Below are 20115 nucleotides of genomic sequence, written 5' to 3' on the forward strand. Positions count from 1 at the left end.
CCAGTTTTTTGTTAGAATTTTTTTTATCAAGTTGTAGGAGGAAACTTTATTTTCAATCTTTTTCTTAAATTGAAAAAGAATAATTTTTTTCAACATTGTCATTGAGTTGTAAGGGATCGTCCACAAATTACGTAAGACGTTTTTCTTTTGTTTATATCGTTGTGTCCTTCTCAACTTCACAGCAATTTTATGCTCGTCTTTATTCAAACAAAAGAAAAACGTCTTACGTAATTTGTGGACGATACCTAAGGGAGGAAATTTTGATTTCTAATCTTTTTCTGAATTGGGAGATTCCATTTTTCTTTTTAGCATTTTTTATTGAGTTGAAGGGGAAACTTTATTATACGTATTTTTTATGAATTGAAAGATTGAATTTTCATTTTTAACACTTTTATTGAGTTGGAATGGAGAAAATTTCGACTCTCAATTTTTCCTAATTTTAAAGAGACGCTCTTTTTTGTTTAAACTTTCATTTCGTTGGAAAGGAGGAAATTTTGGTTTTCAATATTTTATGAATTGGAAGGATATTTTTAAAGATTTTTATTGGCTTTGAAGGGACGAAATTTTTTTATGAATTGGAGGAGGGCAATTTGTTCTTTTTAACATTTATATTGAATTAAGTGAATAATTTCTTATTTTAATATTTTTCCGAATCGGAAGAACATTTTTTTATTTTTAACATTTTTATTATTTTGAAAGCGAGAAAATTTTATTTTTGTTTAATTGAAAAAGGAACATTGTTGAATCTATTTATAATGGAGGAAATTTTTGTTTTTAATGTTTTATGAATTGGAAGAAGGACCGTTTTTTTCTCTTTAACATTTTTATTGAGTTGGAAGCGAGGAAATTTTGATTTTTTCTGAATTGAAAAAGGACATTTTTTTGTTTTTAACTTTTTTATTGAATTGGAAGAGAAGAATTTTAAATTTTCAATTTTGTTCTGAAATGGAAAAGGCACATTTTTTATTTTAAACATTTTTATCGAGCTGAAGCTGATTTTTATTCAAAATTTTCTGAATTACACATTTTCTAAGCTTGATTTCTAAATGTTAATAATTCAAAAGAGTTCGACTTTGAGTGCTTTGATTTGCAGTTCAATTTTGATTACTTCAAATGAAAAAATGTTCAGTTTCAAGAGTTTTTTTTCTTGATTAAAACACTTACTCTGAAATTTTTTTTTGGTAAATTTTTATAAATTAAAAAATGTTGCGCAATGTTTATTGGGATGGTTGCAGCAGTGTGGTTTTGACGTATCGACCTCGGTTGCGAGCCAAAGACGCAGGCAGAATATTTTGAAGCAGGTCTCTGCGCAGGTGACGTCTCTGCGACAAAAAATATGTTGATAAGGAAGAGTCATGTAATATTATATTTAAAATTAAAAAAAAATCAATTTAAACTGACAGTGAAAAAATTAATCCTGAAATAAAGTAATAAACAAATTAAACCGAATTAAAAAATTTTTGAGAATGGCCTCTGAAAATCAAGAAAATATTATATCTTTATTTTAAAAATTTTCGAACCAAAATGTGTACTATCAGCTCTTTCAACCAGGGCCTGGAATTTTCTTACGAACACAAAAGAAAGATTATAATAATATAATTTAAAACTTTTTGAAATTCAAGTCAAATTTTTATTAAATTCAAAGCTCAATTTCAACTTCTTCGAAAATATTTGATCAATACATACAAAATTAGAAAAATCAAATTAATTTTTCTTCTTTCATTTCATTCCACCTTAATTAAAAATTTGAAAAGACTATAACTATGCAAATTTAAAAAAAAACTTTGAATATATATTTAAATTTTGTACAATTTCTACAGTTTTTCCTACATATATGAAAAATGTTTATAGATTCAAAAATGAAAATACATCTCAATTTTTTCGCAATTCACAAGATGAAATTTCATCTCAAGATAAAAATCTAAATCAAATGTGGCGTCACTTAAAAGTTTTTCAAATTTTCCCAAAATTTAAATACTACAACCAATGATATAATCGTTTCAAAAAACAATTTAGACTGCTCTACTCTACCTGGAAAACCTGGGAAAAATTTTTTTTTTTCGAAAAATTAACGATGCTATTATAAAATTATATCTCTTTTTTTATTTTACCTCTTTGTTTGAACATTAATTTTTTTATCAAAAAATTTAACTATTCAATTTTTTGTTGAAAATTCAGTTATTCTTCTTTGTGGAAAATATACTTTCTGTTAAAAATTCTTCTATTTCAGTTAAAGATTTATCATTTTAGTTGACATTTGGTTTTTTTAAACTAAAAATTTAACTATTCCATTTTAAAAAAACATTAATTTATTATTAAAATTATTCTTATTTTTTAACTTGATAATAATTTAAAAAAATGTTAAATTATTTCTTTTTTCCAATTCATAAAATATTGAAAATATTTTTCTCGTAGAAAATTAATCTTCTTGGTTGAAAATTCATATTTGTGCTTGAAAATTCAACAGTTTGTTTACTTTTTTTCTCTTTTGATCTATTTTTTGTTCAAAATTCATCTATTCCACAAGGTGACCGTTGGACCGGGAAGCCGGGAAATGATAATGAATTTATTTTTTGACTAGGAATTTGATAAATTGAAAAAAATCTGTCCAACTTTCATTTCAGCCGTTTTTTTAAAAATAATTATTCAAATTTTGATCTTTTTAATTATGATGTAATTCAGTTTATAATACGTAATTCGACAATCTTTCACTTTAAAAAATGTCTAATTTAGATTTTTATTTGTTAAACGTTCATTTTAATTTAAAGAATTTTAAAGTGCTGTTTTAAGACTTAACGATTAAAAATGAGAAGCATTTGGAATTGAAGATTTTTAATAAAAAAACATTGTTATTTGATTAATTGTGAATATAAATTAGTTAAGGATTTTCAAAATGGAGTTATACTTTAAGATTTAAAAAGTGAATAACATGTAATTAATCTTACAAGCCGATTCGGATTCAGTTCAATTTGAGATTTTTTAATTAAGAAAAGGAACAATGACTTAATATTTAGAAAAATCTGACTGTTAATTTAAAGTCACAAATAATAAATCAAATATTCAAAGAAAAGCAAAGAAACGAAACTTTGAACGTTATATTTTTACTTGTTCTATTAAAAAAAATCTAATTTGTATGTCAAATTGTGGAATTTTGATGTATAAATAACAATTGAACATCTATTATTCTTATAAAAAAATACAAAATTAATTAAAAATTGGAAATGATTTCAAATAATTTAAAACAAAATATAGATTTTTGCGGATTTCTAACAAAAAAATTATAAGCTGTTCAAGAATTATGAAAGGCTTTAAAAGAATAAAAACATTTCCTTAAGATTCCTAGAAAAATTAAAAATGATTTTTCATTTAAAAAAATTAATTTCATGAGAATATTTTAAAACATTCAGAACGATTAACAACATAGTTAACAATGAATGTGGGAGATTTTCAGGAAATTTTGTGATAGGGCAGGATTACAAAAAAATGTATGAAAAATTCGAATAATTGTAAAAGATGTTTAGAAGTTCTAAAAAAATTTCAACAATAATTTAAAATGTGAGTAAATTTAAAAATGAGAAAATTATTTTTAAGCTATTTAAAATAAAAATAATTACAATTTTAATTTGAGACGTGTTCAGCTATACAAAAATTTATTTCATTTTTAATATTTTTAACTTCAAATTGCCTAAAATGATATAGTTTTTAAAAGTTTTAAATTAAATTATTGATAATTAAGAATTTGGCAGTTGAACAGCATTTAATTTAAAATTATTCAGTTGAAAAGTGTTAGTAGCTTCCATTTTATACGTTTAAATTATTGAGCATTTGAATATAAAATTTTTGAATTAAAAAACTTTTGAGCTTCAATTTTAATAGTATAAAATTCAAAAGTTTCTTTTTGGCTGCTTTACTTTGAAGCTCAGTTGTTATTACTTCCAATGGAAAAATGATCAACTTTAGAGTTTGAATTTTTTAATTTCATTTCCCGTGTAAAATATTTGAGAACCAGGAAAGAAACGGGCATTCTTTTCTTTCGTTAAAACGGACACCCTGTTTCCAGTTAAATATTCATAACTTTAGATGAAAATTCATCATTTTGTTTAAAATAAATCTGCTTGGTTAAAAGTTCCTCTTTTGTAAAATATTAATGTTTTTGTTTTAAAATTCATCTATTCCATTTGAAGATTCATTATTTCATTTAAAAAGCTTATCAGTTTTATTACAAATTAATTTTTGTGACTGAAAATTGATTTTTTAAACTGCTAATTCAACTTTTCCATTTTTGGTTGAAAATTGATCTTTTTTAGTTCAAAATTCAACTATTTCATTGAAAATTTTTCGTTTTTAGTTCAAAATTCATCTACTTTGCTCATAACTCAAGTATTTTGTTGAAAAATCATCTTTTCCGACAGATAATTAATATTCTTGTTTAAAAAGTAATCTTTTTGTTTGAATTAATTTTGTTGGTTGAAAATTTAAGTATTTCAGTTAAACATTCATAATAAAATGGAAAAAACAAATTTAAATTGAAATTGAACTTGAAATAAATTGTGTTTGCATACATTATTTTTGCACAATTCCTGAATTTAAAATTGGCCACAAGCTGTCTTGAACACCTAACAGAAATAATTCATCAAACTCGAGCGTTGAGACTGTCCTTCCCCTTCCCTTAACATTTATTTTTAGATGATACGAGAAAATAGGATATTTATGTCTCAGAATATTCGCGCGCTTTTGACTGCATAATTATATAAATTGAAATAAAGTAGCGACCTCGTTAAAAACTATTAGCCCTCTTTAGAGCTTTAAATCGCCTTGAAAGACATTCAATAGAGAAAATTTGTACATCCTTCAAGTTCCAATAATTAAAATTATTTTCAATGAATGTATTAAAACTTTGATAGTAAAAAATAATATTATTAACGATTTTTAATTCAGAGACCATTATTATACGTTGGGCCAATAAACCAGGAATGACTGTTTACGGAAGTAATTTTTTTCTCTAGTATTTACATTAAGTAAGAATTAACAAAATTTTATTTTGCGTCATTTTTTGAAATATTATATTACAACAAAAAAGTTTTTCTCTACTATTTTTCGTCTGAGGTTATTTTTACTTCCACAAACTTTACATTTAAAAAAAGAAAAAACTGTCCGTATCAAAAATTTCAAGATAATGAAAAAAGCTGAAAATTCCTAGGAAAATTTCAAATTATTTCTTTTCTCATTTCAAAAAACAATCTTAAGAAAATATAAAAATATATTTCTAAACAAAGTCAATGTTTTATGTATAAATAGTAATTGAACAATAATTCATTTTTCAGTTCAATTTAATTAATAAATTTGTAATCGTTCAATTTGTATTGCTTCTACCTTGAAATTTATTATTTAAAAGAATCTTTGAATAACACATTTATAAAAATTAACAATTTTGCATTTTATACGTTCAAATTACACATATAACTAAAATAAAAATCGAATCAAAAATGTTAAAAAAATATTTTTTATTTTAAAAGTTTAAAATTCAATAGTTTGAATTTGAATGCTTTAATTTTTCTTTTTTTTTCTTTGATTACATATTTTAATCGAGACAGGTATGCGCCTAAGATTATTTAAATAAATTTAGGATAGAATCCAGTTCAGGGACGGTAAAGGAACTTGGCATTGATCATTTGGGGTTGAACATTTTATAATTAGCAATTGAAAGGATTCTAATTATAAGTGTACCATTCAACTCTCTCTCATTCAATCTTCTTTGGTTAGTTACGAATATTCTTTTATTTATTAAGTAAACAATCAGAAAGATTAGAAATAAAAGAATTATTTTTTAAATATCTTCTATAAAAATAGAAAATATTTTTTGCTTTTTTAAAAAACTTTTGAACGCGAAAGTGTATTGTAAGATCTTTAAAAACAGCCCTTTTGTATTCTCTTGAGGCGAATATAACCAAAAGTATAATTGGTTTCAGAAAGCATAAAAAAACCCCAAAAATCATATTTTGACAATATCTTTTTTGTCTGTTAGAGATAGAGCTCTAAAAATTAGTCTAGAGACTAATGAACTTCTTCAAATCCGATTTTTGAGATTTTTAATCCATAAAAAATTAACATTTTTACTGAAAATGAGGTTTTTGCATAAAAAAAAGTCTTTAAAAAATCAAATACACGTTGTATTAAAAGGATTTGATCGATAACTCATTTTTAATACAGTAATAAAAAAATTCCAAATTTTAACTATAGATATTTCTTGAAATTATTATCGTTTATTTATAAAAAACATATATTTCTATAGACCTTTCATCATATAATATTTTTGTTAGTACCTTATTATCCTTGTATTTTTATTTCTATTTCTTTTTGTTTTCAGTTTCTCTCTCCTGGCAATTATATTTTTCGTTAACAATTTTAATGTTTTCTCGCAAATTTATCAATTTTGTTCAAGAGTCATATTTTTCGGTTGAAAATTTATTGTTGCTTTTTAAGGTTTGTCAACTTTGTTGAAAACTATTTTATTTTTGTGAAAGATTTTTTAAAACTGAAACTGTGAATATTCCACTTCTGGTTGCAGTTGATTTTTTTCCAAATTGAACATTCAAATACTTGCTTAAAAGTTGCATCTTTTGATTAAAAAGCATGTTTTGTTGAAGATTCATAATTTTATTTAAAAATTCCTCTCTGGTTGAAAATTCGTTATTGTTATTTGAAGATTATTTTTTATTCTAAAATAATGGTTAAAGAATAATAAATTTTGCTTAGAAATCTCTTTGGTACAAAATTTACCTATTGTGTTTAAAATATGTTCTTTTGTTGTTTAAAATTAAGTTTTTTCAACCGATAATCTAGCTTTTCCATCTTTGGTTGAAAATTGATCTTTGTCAGTTGCAAATTCGCCTTTTTTGTAAAGAAACTAAGAAGTTTGGAATTTCCTCTTTTTTAGTTTAAAATGCAACTTTTTGATTAATTTTTTTTTGAATAAAAAACCTTTTTGTTTTGAAAATTCTATTTTTTGGTTGGAAAATTGATCACTCTAATTAAAAATTCATATTTAGTTGAAAATTGTACTATTTTATTAAGAATTCATTTTTTATTAAAATTGAATTTTTTTATTGAAAATTTATCTTATTCATTTTTGGTTAATAATTTATCTTTCTTAGTTCAAATTTTATCAATTTGTTTGAAAATTGAAGTATTTTGTTGAAAATGCGTTTTTATGTTGTAATATCAATTATTACATTTCTCGTTAAGGTAAAATTGTGTGTTCAGTGGAATACTGTCACACGAAATCTTTATTTACTCGGAAGAGAATAATTTTTTACTTTAAAAAATCTTTTATTCTTATCCAGTATTACCCTATCTGGAGTGGAAGTTTTTTTTTTTAAATTGGAAAGTAGATTTCTAACTGTTATTCAAGAACGATTTTCAACACTCATAACATTTTCTCTCCAAATGCATTGATAATTTACTTCTATTTGGTTAATTTTTCTCTGATTACACATATTTTCTTCCAAATAGTCAACTGAATATCTCTATAGATGGTTTTAATTTTTTGTTTTAACTCCAAATTGCACTTCTTGTATATAAAAAGCTGAAGTTTCGCAAAGTGCGGATTGCAAAAGTGCGGATTGCATCAGTGCTATCCGCAGCTGAGTCTATTCCAATTTTAGGTTCCTGTTACTTTCAGATTGTTTGTATTGAGATTGTTCTTTACTGCATTCCTTCAATTAAAAAATGGTATTCAAAATTTCTATCTTTTCTATTATTATGTTGCTAGGATATATTTTTTCAAATTTGTATTATTTAGTGCTTAAAATAAAGTTATAATTTTCAGTGTCTAGTAGACGCACGGGACTGTAAACTTGTATTTCTAGTTTCTTGACAGACACTATATTTTATCTGTATATTTATGGTAAGCCCGGAATCCCCAAAGGAAAAATAACTCCTCTAGACATTTTTAGCACCCGATCCTTAAGAATACAAAACCGTAATTTTTTTATATTTCAGTAGTATCCGGATAACTCGGGGAATGAAAATAAAAAGCCTAGAAGTATCCTGGAATTAAAATAAAATCAGGAAAAGTTGGGAAGTACCCGGGAATACAAATTTGATTCGGGAATCATCTTTAAAGATTTAAAAAATGTGATATTTTATTTTCCGCTATAATTTTTCTAAACATTATTGATAACATTTTAATTAATTTTTTTTAATAATGGGAAGTAATTCGGTTCTTTGAGACAAATTTTTTAGTTTCACAGTACTTACATTTTTCTAGGAAAACAGACTTATTTCAAAAGGTTTCAAGAGAATAAAAAGATTTTTTGAAAATGTATGGGAAATTGTTTTATGATTTTGAAATTAATTTTAAGAGAATATTTAAAAATATTTCAAAAGATTTCCAACACTTTCAAAAAAGAATCCGGAAGATTGTAAGTTTTTTTTTTTAATTTTGCAGAATATTTTGAGCATATTAAGAAAAATACAATTCGTTCTAAAAGATATTTAGAAGGCTTAGAAGTTTATGCAGAATTTTGTTAAATTTTAGGGAATTTTTGAATGATTTCAAAAGACATGTAAAAGGTTTAGAAGTTTTGAAAAGAATTTTAAACAAATTATTTAAAATATGAAAACAATTTTTAATAAAATGAAAGTTTTTAAATATTGTGAACGAAATTTTGAAAGCTTTTTAAGAATTTCGAAAGGTTTCAAGAAAACAAAAAATTTTATCTGGATTGTTGGGAAAATTAAAAATAAATTTTTATTTTGAAGAATTCATTTTTAAAGAAAATTTCAAAATATTTCAGAATATTTCTAATAATGTCGGAGAACATCTAAAAGAGTTTAAGGCCATGTGACACAGCTAAATACCTATATTACCGACCTCACTTTTTCAGTTCACTTAATGTTTCTTTGAACCTAAGAACTTTTTCTGTGAATAAAATATCGAGCTGAAACTTTGGAAAATGTGTTAGAGTACAATAAAGTACATCTAGGTACTGCATTTTGACAGGAACTTCACTGAAAATTATTTCATCTTTTTTCTGAACCTCGACATTTTTTCAACGTTCGAACTTTTTTTATACATAAAATATCGGTCTCAAACTTTGAAAAATGCAAGAGCCGAAAGAAAATTACGTTTAAGTACAAAGCTTATTAATAAAAGATATAAAAAAATTCAACTATCAATTCCATCGGCATCAGCCTGTAACGTTATACACGAAAATACGAACCCTCTAGAGCCTCGTTTAGTGGCCGCCAGGTTTCGTATTTTCGTGTACAACGTTACCGGCTGATGCCGATGGAATTGATAGTTGAAATATTTTTTTACATCTTTTATTATTAAGATTTGTACTTAAACGTAGTTTTCTTTCGGCTCTTGCATTTCTCAAAGTTTGAGACCGATATTTTATGTATAAAAAACGTTGGAACGTTCAAAAAATGTCGAGGTTCAGAAAAAAGATAAAATAATTTTCAGTGAAGTTCCTACCAAAATGCAGTGCCTAGACGTACTTTATTGTACTTTAATACATTTTCCAAAGTTTCAGCTCGATATTTTATTTATAAAAAAAGTTCTTAGGTTTAAAAAAACATTCACTGAACTGAAAAAGTGAGGTCGGTAATATAGGTATTTAGCTGTGTCACATGCCCTTAAGGAATGAGAAATACTAATTTACACCGAAAAATGTAATAATTGATATTTGAACAAAAACCTATTTTCATTTAAAATAAAAAAAAACAATTTAATATAACCAAAGCAGACGAATATTCAACAAAATACTTGAATCCTGAAAAAACAAATTAATTGGCAACCATACAGTTGTTACGTACATTAATTTTCAAATACAATAAATATTCTGAAGATGGGATATAATGTTAGTTTTAATTTTATTTGATTAATTTTTAGTTTATAATTTTTTGAATAATTTAAAAAATAAATAGATTAATATTTAAACTAAAGAAATATTAATTTTCAACAGACTGTTTTCTACAATGCATTTGCATTTCCAACCAATCATTTGAATTGTCAACAAACTAATCAAATTTTCAGTTGAAAAGGATATTTTTCAAACAAAAAATCGAATTTTTATCTAAAATTATGAATCTTCAACAAAAAAGAACTTTTAAGAAAGAAGTTCAACTTTGAACTAAGGAATTGAATTTTTAAGCTGAAAATATAGTTTTGTAACAAAAAACGTAATAGTTGATATTTCAACAAAAAATATTCTAATTAAAAATAAAAAACTGTTGCATTCAACCAACAAAGGTGAATTTTTAACAAGAACTTGAATTTAATTTTGTACCAAACAGTTGAATTGTTAACCCGAAAATATGAATTTTCAAGCAAAATAATTCAATTTTAAACCAAATAATATAGTATTAAATGAATAAGAATAATTCATAACGGAAATTTTAATAGTAGACTTTTCAACTGAGAAAAAAGTGAATTTTCAACTAAAAATAGTTGGATTATCTTTTTGGACTGCGAAGCCTAGGATAAATAAATAGAAAAGTACGAGGCCTGCATATTGTGAAATAAACTTTTTTGTAGGCTATCAACTTTTCTGATTTTTTAATTTTCAAGATTGTTTCCTTCTTACTTTGAAGTTAGGTTCTGTTAAAACACTATGGACGATGAAACGTAAGTACAGTCGTAAATATCTGTAAGCCCTGACCTCACTTTTCTTCGTGTAATATCTGCTTTGGAAGATCCAAGTATTCTTTTAGTATAACTTGAACATTATTTTCTTCTTTTCCATCTTTAGATTCAAATAGTTGTTTGAAAATTTTTTTAATGTTGCGAATATCATTAAAAATGAGTTTTAATATCTGAATTATTTCATCAAAAAATTATAAACAATAAATTGTAGAATCAATAAATTAATGAAATTATATATTTAAATTACCATATATATTTAAATTATATTAATTAAATTAAATTTAATTAATATAAATTTCTACCGTCGAGATCTCGAATGTTAAGCATGGACGGAAGCGATTAGCGCTCGGATCGGTGACCGTTCGTAAATCTCGCTTCGTCGTGTTTTTACTGCTGATTAGTTTTGTTTTTCTGCAGTTTTCCACTTTTCTGACCAAATGTTCAGACTTCAAGCGTTTCTAATAAAAATTACAGTAAACGGGAAGACCCTATGATAAAAAAAGTAATTTTCCAAGTAAATAAATTTGAAAACTTTACTCCCTAATTGTAAGTTATTTGTAGAAACTTTTCCCTTGAAAATTTGCGGAAAAGAAATGAAATATCGAATTTCCGGGGTGCTTTTCTCATAACTTTTCTGTGGAAAAGAAAGAAATTTACGTCAGCAATAAATCTTAACTGCGCTGGGAAAAGTCAAAATGTGATAATTCATTCTTTGCCGTCGTGCGAATTACTCCCAGGAGAACAGTAATATGATTGCGAATTTGACAAATAAATCCTCCTTAATTTAAATTTCTTTTTCAAGTAATTGTACATCTGTCTTTGCATTTTTTCTCATTTCTCTTTACTCAAATGCATATTAGCGATGAGAATAAATTTCGATTATAAGAACAACATAGTCTCAATCCACTATTGAAAATTTAATTCCGAAAGTAAGCAATATTAAAATTTTTAAATATGAAGAAGCAAAGATAATATAAAACTTTTCTGATGAATTTGGGTAAGTTTATCTTATTTTACTCCATAAATAATATCATTTAGTTTATAAAGCGTAATTCGAAAAGATTTTACTTAACAATATGTTTAATTTTAGATTTTTATTTTCAAACATACATTTTTAATGTAAAGATTTTTTAAGTGCAATATTAGAAGACTTCAAAAATTAAAAGCGTTTAAAAATTCATGTTTTTTGTTTGTTAAAGCTTTGGTTTTTTTTTGTTATTTAAAATTATTATAATTTGAGTTGAAATACCAACTTTTACATTTATCTTTGAGAATTCGCCTTTTTTTTTTTGGTTCCAAAACTTTTTAACTACTAATTGCACTATTCTATTTTTCAATTTGAAATTTCAATGGATTATAAACTGAAAATTTATAAGCGTTCTGAGAATTGTGAAAGGCTTCAAAAAAATAAAAACTTTTTTCTAAACATTGCTAGGAAAATTAAAAATGATTTTTTATTTAACAAAATTATTTGAAATTCGAATTATTTTAAAACATTTAGAAGCTATGAAAAACTTTAAATAGTAATTTTCAATTTGAAAAAATTTGAAACAACATGTAGATTTTTCAAGACTTTGAAATAAAATTTTGAAGCTTTTTAAGGATATTTAAAGAATTTAAAATAAAAAAATTCGACTTCTAATGTAAAAATTTTTCAGTTCAAAGAAACGTTATTTTTCCAGTTTTAGTGTTTCTAGCTTAAAATTGGTACCTTGAGTGCCTTAATTTGCAGTTAATTTTTTATTAATTCGAATGGAAAAAAATATATTCTAATGAAAAAAAGCCTTGAAATAAACTCAAAGATATGAACGATTTAAAAAACGATCAAAAAATCGTTCTGTGTCATGAAGTTATCATTTTCAAAATTGAGCCACACCTTAAGGCGCTTCCTAGGGCTTGATTTTTATTCCATCTATTACCAATAATAATTTTTCTCCTACAATTATGAATTGTTTATTTTCACATTCTAACTGCCTAATTTAAAGGGATAAATACAATTTCTTTACTCAGGGGGTTTTTGAAAAATAGTCTTGTTGTTTTTTATTCTTTTTAATGAATTGAAAATATAATGCAATTTCTGCGCCTGGGAAGGAGCAAACCTCCTCCGTGAGTGTACCCATGGTGAACTGAATATCGGCCCCATCGGTTCACCATGAGTGCACTCGTGGTGGCGGCTTGCTCCTTCTCAAGCGCATAATTTGCATCATATTTTCAATTAATTAAAAAAAAAAAAACAAGACATTTTTTGAAAAAACCCTCTGTGATGGATTGTATTTAACCCTTTAGATTATGTGATTAAAGTATAGCACCTTTATTAACTCAAAACTAAAATCCAAAGTTTCCAAATTTTTGCAACATTTATCAAGTCAAGTTTTAATGTCGTTTAAACTTGTTTCCGCCGTAAGATAGGACTTTGAAAAACCAACTGGGACGGCGCCGCTGAAAATGAATGTCGGGTGGGGCGACCAGGGCAAGATTTTCTCGTGGTCGACGTCTCAGGTCAGTCCAGGTTGTGCAGGGGATAATTTGCCAAGCTCAGGACGTCTGCGCGTGCTGCATTGCGGGTTGTCTACCTCCCCCCCACCTTAAAGCTCAAGCCGGTACTGCACCATCCACCTTCAGTTCGTGCTCGGTTCTCCAACCCGCCGGAAGTCAAAATGTAGTCAAGATATTTCGCGACCCAACCAGTCCATCCGGTTGCGGTCGAAAAAGGCAAAAAATGCGCCAAACACCAATTTTTTTTCTCTTTGAAAAAAGGGACAGTAATTTTTTAAATAAAGCTCTTGTATAGAGGCGCTTGTTGTTTGGGCGCACTTAAATAAATAATATGAGTATACTTAATGTGTTGTTCATTCTTTATTGTACAGCCGCCAGAATGTATACTATACACTCGGCTAGTAATTGTTGTATTTATATATCGTAATTGTAGAAAATAGGGCGTTTATTCAAACGTCGAAATGTGTCTGTATCGTTCGTCTTTATCCCAAAGACTATTATAACAATGCAACCCTTTGTACTTAATCTAATACTGTCAAGAAAAAGGTGGACAAATGAAAGTGCTATAAACTTAATTATTTTTCTCGATGTTCAATCTACGCTTTAAACGCTTTTGACTCTCGCCAAGTTTGTTTATGGTCGGGAGTAATCGTGGTCTGACATTAGACTGAGTATTTGCAAATTTTCAGGTAAGGGGTGGGATCGATTAATTTTGAAAAAATTTGAAATTCAATTTCCACTTAATAAATAAAAATCCCTTTATCTAAAAATGGTTATTACATTATATTTAAATAAAGTAATTTTTTTAGAACATGGCGAAGGAAGTTTACGCCACAGCTGAGCCCGAGCTGAAAAAAGAATTGAGCCAGATCGCTCAGCAGATCGTCGCACCCGGAAGAGGTATTTTGGCCGCTGATGAATCCACCGCTACCATTGGAAAACGTTTTACGGACATCAATGTTGAAAATACTGAAGAAAACCGCAAAGCTTACAGACAGCTCCTATTTACCGCCCCTAAGGTTAGAAATTACAACTTTTAATTTCATTCAAAAAAAGTTCTAAATTTCACTATAAAATTTAAAATAAATTTGCAAACGATTTTAAAATTTTCGAACTCAAAGAAGAGATCAAGTCTTTTTAAATGAGCCCTAGTTGAACTTCCTCAAACGAATAGAACTAAAGTTATAAGCTGTTTAACATTCAAAATTTGAAAATCCAAAAAATCAACTTTCGCTTATAACTCGTGACCTATACCACTGAATAACTTGACAAAAATTGCGCTTTTCCTAATTTTTCAAACCGAATCAACGCATAGAGTTTGATAATAACGAAAAACTTATTCAACAGGATGTGATTAGCCAGCACGTTTCGGGAGTGATCCTCTTCCACGAGACTCTCTACCAGAAAGCTGACGACGGTACTCCCTTCGTGAAACTCCTCCAAGAACGTAATATCCTTCCTGGAATCAAGGTCGACAAAGGTGTGGTCCCTCTTTTCGGAACCCAGGACGAATGCACCACCCAGGGTCTTGATGACCTCCAGGCCCGATGCGTTCAGTACAAGAAGGACGGATGCCACTTTGCCAAATGGAGGTGCGTTTTGAAGATCACCAAGGACACACCCAGCAAACTTGCCATCTTGGAAAACGCCAATGTCCTTGCTCGTTATGCCTCCATCTGCCAAAGTGCAAGAATCGTCCCGATCGTCGAGCCTGAGATCCTCCCCGACGGTGATCACGATCTTGCAAGATGCCAACAAGTCACCGAAGAGGTCCTCGCCGCCGTCTACAAGGTATTATTTAAATGAAATTCATAAAGAATGTCTTGATTTATGAAAATCGAAATTCATAGGCTTAAAAGAACTTCACAAGCGCTTTAAAATGAGCCAAGAATAAACCTTCTACGAAAAATAGAACCGAAGATATACGAGTTTAAAAAAATGAAAAAAGTTTTTGAACTTTTTTTACTCTTTTTTGGATCTTTTATAACTTTGATTCTATTTGTCGTAGAAGGTCCATCAAGGATTCATTTGAAAGCAATTTAGGATTTCTTTCCGTCTGTAAATTTTGATTTAATTTGTATATTATTTTTCTAGAGTTTTGAGATGCATGCGATTTTTTTAGGTGTTTGAAGACTGATCAAAATCCTAATTCACAGGTAGAAAGAACTCAGCAATTGCTTTAAAATGAACCCAGGATGAACCATCTACGATCAATAGAACCAAAGATAAAAAAGTTCAAAGAATGGAAAATAGTTTTTGAACTTCTCTGGGATTTTGTATAACTTTGATTCTATTTGTTGCTAGAACGTCCATCAAGGATTTCATTCAAAGCGATTTAGGATTTATGTCCATCTAAATTTTGGTTGAATTTCTATTTGATTTTTATATAATTTTGAGAGGAATGGGATTTCTTTATTTTCAGGCGATCGAAATCCACATTCACAGACTGAATAAACTTCCTCGGCGTTTTAAAATGAACCTAGGCTGAACGTTCTACAATAAATAGAACCGAAGATATGAGAATTTCAAAAAAGAAAGAATATTTTTTTTTTTTAACGCTTTTTTGTATTTTATAACTTTCATTCTGCTTGTCGTAAAAGGTTCATCTTGGATTTATTTTGAAGCGATTTGAGAGTTCTTCTTGTCTGTAAATTTTGGTTAAATTTCTATTTCATTTTAATACAATTTTACGAGGATTGACAGTTTTTTTTAATACTTGCCCATGGTTTTTAGACGTTGGCTGACTTATTTCTCAAAATCCAAATTCACAGATTAAAAGAACTCTCGCAGGGCTTCGAAATGAACCCAGGATGAACCTTCTACGATAAATAGAACCAAAGATATAAGAGTTTCAAAAAATGTCAAATAGTTTTTGCATTTTTTTAGTTCTTTTTTGCATCTTTTATAACTTTTATTCTACTTAAGGTAGAATGTTCATCGTGGATTTATTTTCATGTAATTTAGGGTTTCTTTTTGTCCGAAAATTTTGGTTAAAATTCAATTTGATTATTATAGAATTTTTATGGGTATGATATTTTTTTTTGTTTTCAGGCGTTAGCTGACTGGTCAAAATCAAAATTCAAAGACTAAAAGAACTCCTCAAGCGCATTAAAATGAACGCAGGATGAGCGTTTTACGAGAAATAGAACTGAAGTTATAAGAGTTTTAAAAAATCAAAAAATATTTTTGTAACTTTTCTTACTCTTTTTTTATATCCTATAACTTCCGTTCTATCTGCCATAGAAGTTTTGTCTTGGGCTCATTTTTAATCGTTTTGGGAGTTCTTCTAGCCTGTAAATTTTGGTTTAGTTCCCATTGTATCTTCATACGATTTTGAAGGGTTTAACTTTTTTTTTACGTTTTTAATAGAGTTTAGGTTCTGTTCGTCGTGCAAGGTTCATACTGAGCTCATTTTAAAGTGTTTTTGAGTTTCTTTCTGTCTTAATTTTGATCATTGCTATTTTATTTTTATGAAATGCTATTAAGCAAGAAACTTTCTTTAAGATTTTTGTTTCTGATTTTTATACATTTGCTGACTGATTTATCAAAATCAATATTAACAAGATTAAAGAGATCCTTATGCGCTTTAAAATGAACCAAGGATGAACCTTCTAAGATAAATAGAACCGAAGTCATAAGAGTTTCAAAAAATCAAAAAATAGTTTTTGAACATTATTACTCTTTTTTTGATCTCTTATAACATTGCTTCTATTCGTCGTATAAGGTTCGTCTTGGGCTCATTTTAAAGCGTTTTGAGGGCTCTTCTTTTCTGTAAATTTTGGTTCAGTTTCTATTGTATCTTCAAACGATTTTGAAGGGCTTAACATTTTTTTTACGTTTTTAATGGATTTTAGGCGTTGTCTGACCATAAAGTCTACCTCGAGGGAACACTTTTGAAACCCAACATGGTGACACCCGGACAGAGCTGCCCGAAGAGAGCAAAGCCCGAGGAAATCGCGGCTGCGACCGTCACAGCTCTTCTCCGTACTGTCCCACCAGCGGTTCCCGGAATCACTTTCCTCAGCGGTGGACAGTCCGAGGAAGAGGCTTCCGTCAATTTGGATGCTATCAACAAATACCCGTTGAAGAAACCTTGGGCATTGACTTTCAGTTATGGCCGTGCTCTCCAGGCTTCCGTTCTCCGTGCTTGGGCTGGAAAGAAGGACCAAATCGGTGCTGCTCAGGACGAACTTATCAAGAGAGCCAAGGTATTTTTTCCTAATTTAACCATTTTTTTTTCTCTTTATTTACAAAAAAATTCCAATTATTTTTAACGTTGCAGTCGAGGACAGAAAGTCTTGAAAATTTTGGTTCTGATAGCCAATTTCACAGGTTCGAGAATAGAAAAAAATTCAGTTAAAAAAAATTAATTTTTAACCAAAGTGATGAAGTTATGATAAAGTAAGTAAATTCTTAACGAAAAATGTAGTAAGGTGAATAAATATTGTTAAAAAACTATGTTATAAGTAATATTTAATAATAGAATCTATATATTTTTAACAGTTCTTATTGATGAATGGAATATAAATTAATTCAAATTGCATAAAAAGCAAGAAAATTGGCGTCACAATTACTGAGACGTTTACCTTAGTTGATATTTCAACTAAGAAATATTTATATAAAAAAAGATTCCCTAAAAAATACAATAGTTACAGTTTCAGTTACAAAATTTAATTTTTAAAGATCAACAAAAAACAGATTTTCAACAAAACAGTTAAAGTTTCAACCCAAAAGATGAGTTTTCTACCAAAAAAAACAAATTGTAAACAAAATACATGAATTTTCAACGAAAAGAAACAGTAATTTTAAATCAAGAAAGATGTATCAATTCATCAATAAAACTCATACAAAATATTGGATTTTCTACTAAAATATTAATTTTTCAGTGCTAAAAAGACGAGTTTTTATCAACTGAAAATGGAATTGTTACATTTTAATATGAAAACATTAATTTTAAGCTAAAAAAAATTACAATTCTAAAAATTAGTTAAATGTTCAATCATAGAAATGAATTTTTAATCAAAATGTTGAATCTTCAATCGAAAAAATAAATCTTATACCAATAAAATGAAATTTTTTAACAAAGTACGCCAATTTTCACAAAAAAAATATATTTTGTTAACAAAAAACAAAATAGTTGAATTTTTAGTTCAAAATATTAATTTTCCACAAAAAAAGGAAGTTTGTAACACTATTTTCGAATTTTCAGTAAGAAAATTAATTTTTAACAAAAGCAAATAAATTTGCAATGAAATAGTTAAATTTTCAACTCAACAAATGAATTTGCCACCAAGAAAATTAAATTCGACCAAAAGAGATTAATTTTCCACCAAAAATTAAATAGTTATGTTTTCAGTTAAAGAAGTGAATTTTAAACTAAAATAATTCATCTTTAATCCAAAAAAACTATAAAGATCAATTTTCAACCCAGAATGAAATATTTATATTTGCATTTAAAAATATTGTTTTTTGACCATGAAAAAATAATTTTTAACCAAAATTATTAAGTTTTAACTAATGAGATTACTTTTGTACCAAAACAGATTCATTTTTAACAGAATACATAAATTACCGACCAAATATTTGAGTTTTTAAAGGATGAATTTCCAAACAAAGAAATACATTTTCAACAAAAATGTGAACCTCTAACGAAAAATGAAATTGAATCAATAAAAAATGTAATAGTTTATATTTCAACAACAAAAAAATATCATAATTTTAAGTCAAAAGCTAAATAATTGTGACTTTTAACTAAAAAAGATGCAAATTTGACCAAAATATTTGAATTTTCAAAAAAAAAAAATATATATATATATTTTTGTCTATAAAGAAAACATTTGAATTTAGTTGTTGAATTTTCAAGCTAGAAAGATGAATTTTCTAAAAAAAAACAGTTAAATTTTCAAAGCAGCAATTGTATTTTTAACAAAACATTAAATTTCCTACCAAAAACTCAGAATTTTTAACTTAATGGTAAAATTTTCTTCGAATTTTTTTAATTTTCGAGCCAAAACTATCAATTTTCTACAATACAGTGGAATTTTCAAAAAAAGTTCATTTTCGAACCAAAAAGGTTACTTTTTAATGAGACATTTGCATTTCTAACAAAAAAGGTGAAATTTCTAACCAAAGTGGTGAATTTTGTACCAAAAAAGTCAAATTTTGAACCAAAAATAGAATAGTTAAATTTTAAGTTAGAAAAATAAATTGTTGACCAAGAAAGATGAATTCTCCACGAAAAATAGAATATTTGATATTTGAACCAACAAATATTATTTTAAATAAACCAAAAACAGTCGAATTCAACAAAAAAGGCGAATTAGCAACAAAATAATAACATTGACTTCAACTTTAGTTTATTGAATATTCCCCGACTTTTTGGAATTTCCTAACCCATAGCATCCCTTCAAATGAAAATTTGTTCAATATCTATTCTCGGAAATTAATTTAAAAGTAGTGTTCATTAAAAGTAACTTTGCTTGGCTAAAACTGTCTTTAATCAGAAATATTCGAAACTTTCTGAAATCGTTTTTGAAATTAGTTTGCAACCTAATTACCATAGTTTAGTTCAGTGTGAGTTTGTTGATAATAATTCAGTATCTGTGTAACTGTAGATAACCAAAATCTATTTAAAAAAATCGAATTGCTCTATTTATTACAGTCACTCACGAAATGCTTGAATTTCATGCTGGCCTAAAAATGTATTTTTTAATCATTTCTAGAAAGGTTATGCTGAAATGAGTGAAATCTAGGCTAATTAGTTGCACTACTTTTATTATATGGATATCTATATCCTTCTCTATTTCTATAATGCTTTTTGCTGAACTGTTTAGTTTGATTTTAAATTTTCCAGAATAAATTTAATAAATTTGTGTAGTTCCCTATTTCCATTAATTTTTGTTAATTTCTTAATCTGTTGCTTTATTTATTTCCTTGTATTAATTTTATTTTATTTCTTTCTGTTTCTA

At 27.1% G+C, this 20115-nt stretch overlaps 1 protein-coding gene across 6 annotated transcripts in view; it reads left to right on the forward strand.

Annotated features, from left to right (window-relative positions):
* Nucleotides 1-20115, forward strand: part of LOC117173520 (fructose-bisphosphate aldolase-like) — a 37858-nt gene that overhangs the window by 9219 nt on the left and 8524 nt on the right. For 5 of the 6 annotated variants that reach the window (XM_033362154.1, XM_033362152.1, XM_033362153.1 and 2 more), the window contains 3 exons: nucleotides 13957-14166; nucleotides 14495-14938; nucleotides 17002-17355. In XM_033362154.1, coding sequence (XP_033218045.1) covers nucleotides 13960-14166; nucleotides 14495-14938; nucleotides 17002-17355 — 1005 coding nt within the window. In that variant the 5' untranslated portion in view covers nucleotides 13957-13959. Of the gene's footprint in view, nucleotides 1-13716; nucleotides 13837-13956; nucleotides 14167-14494; nucleotides 14939-17001; nucleotides 17356-20115 lie in introns of those variants that run through there. The other variant, XM_033362156.1, reaches the window with a different exon arrangement.

The sequence above is a fragment of the Belonocnema kinseyi genome, chromosome 5 (assembly GCF_010883055.1).
Source record: "Belonocnema kinseyi isolate 2016_QV_RU_SX_M_011 chromosome 5, B_treatae_v1, whole genome shotgun sequence".
Lineage (NCBI taxonomy): Eukaryota > Metazoa > Arthropoda > Insecta > Hymenoptera > Cynipidae > Belonocnema > Belonocnema kinseyi.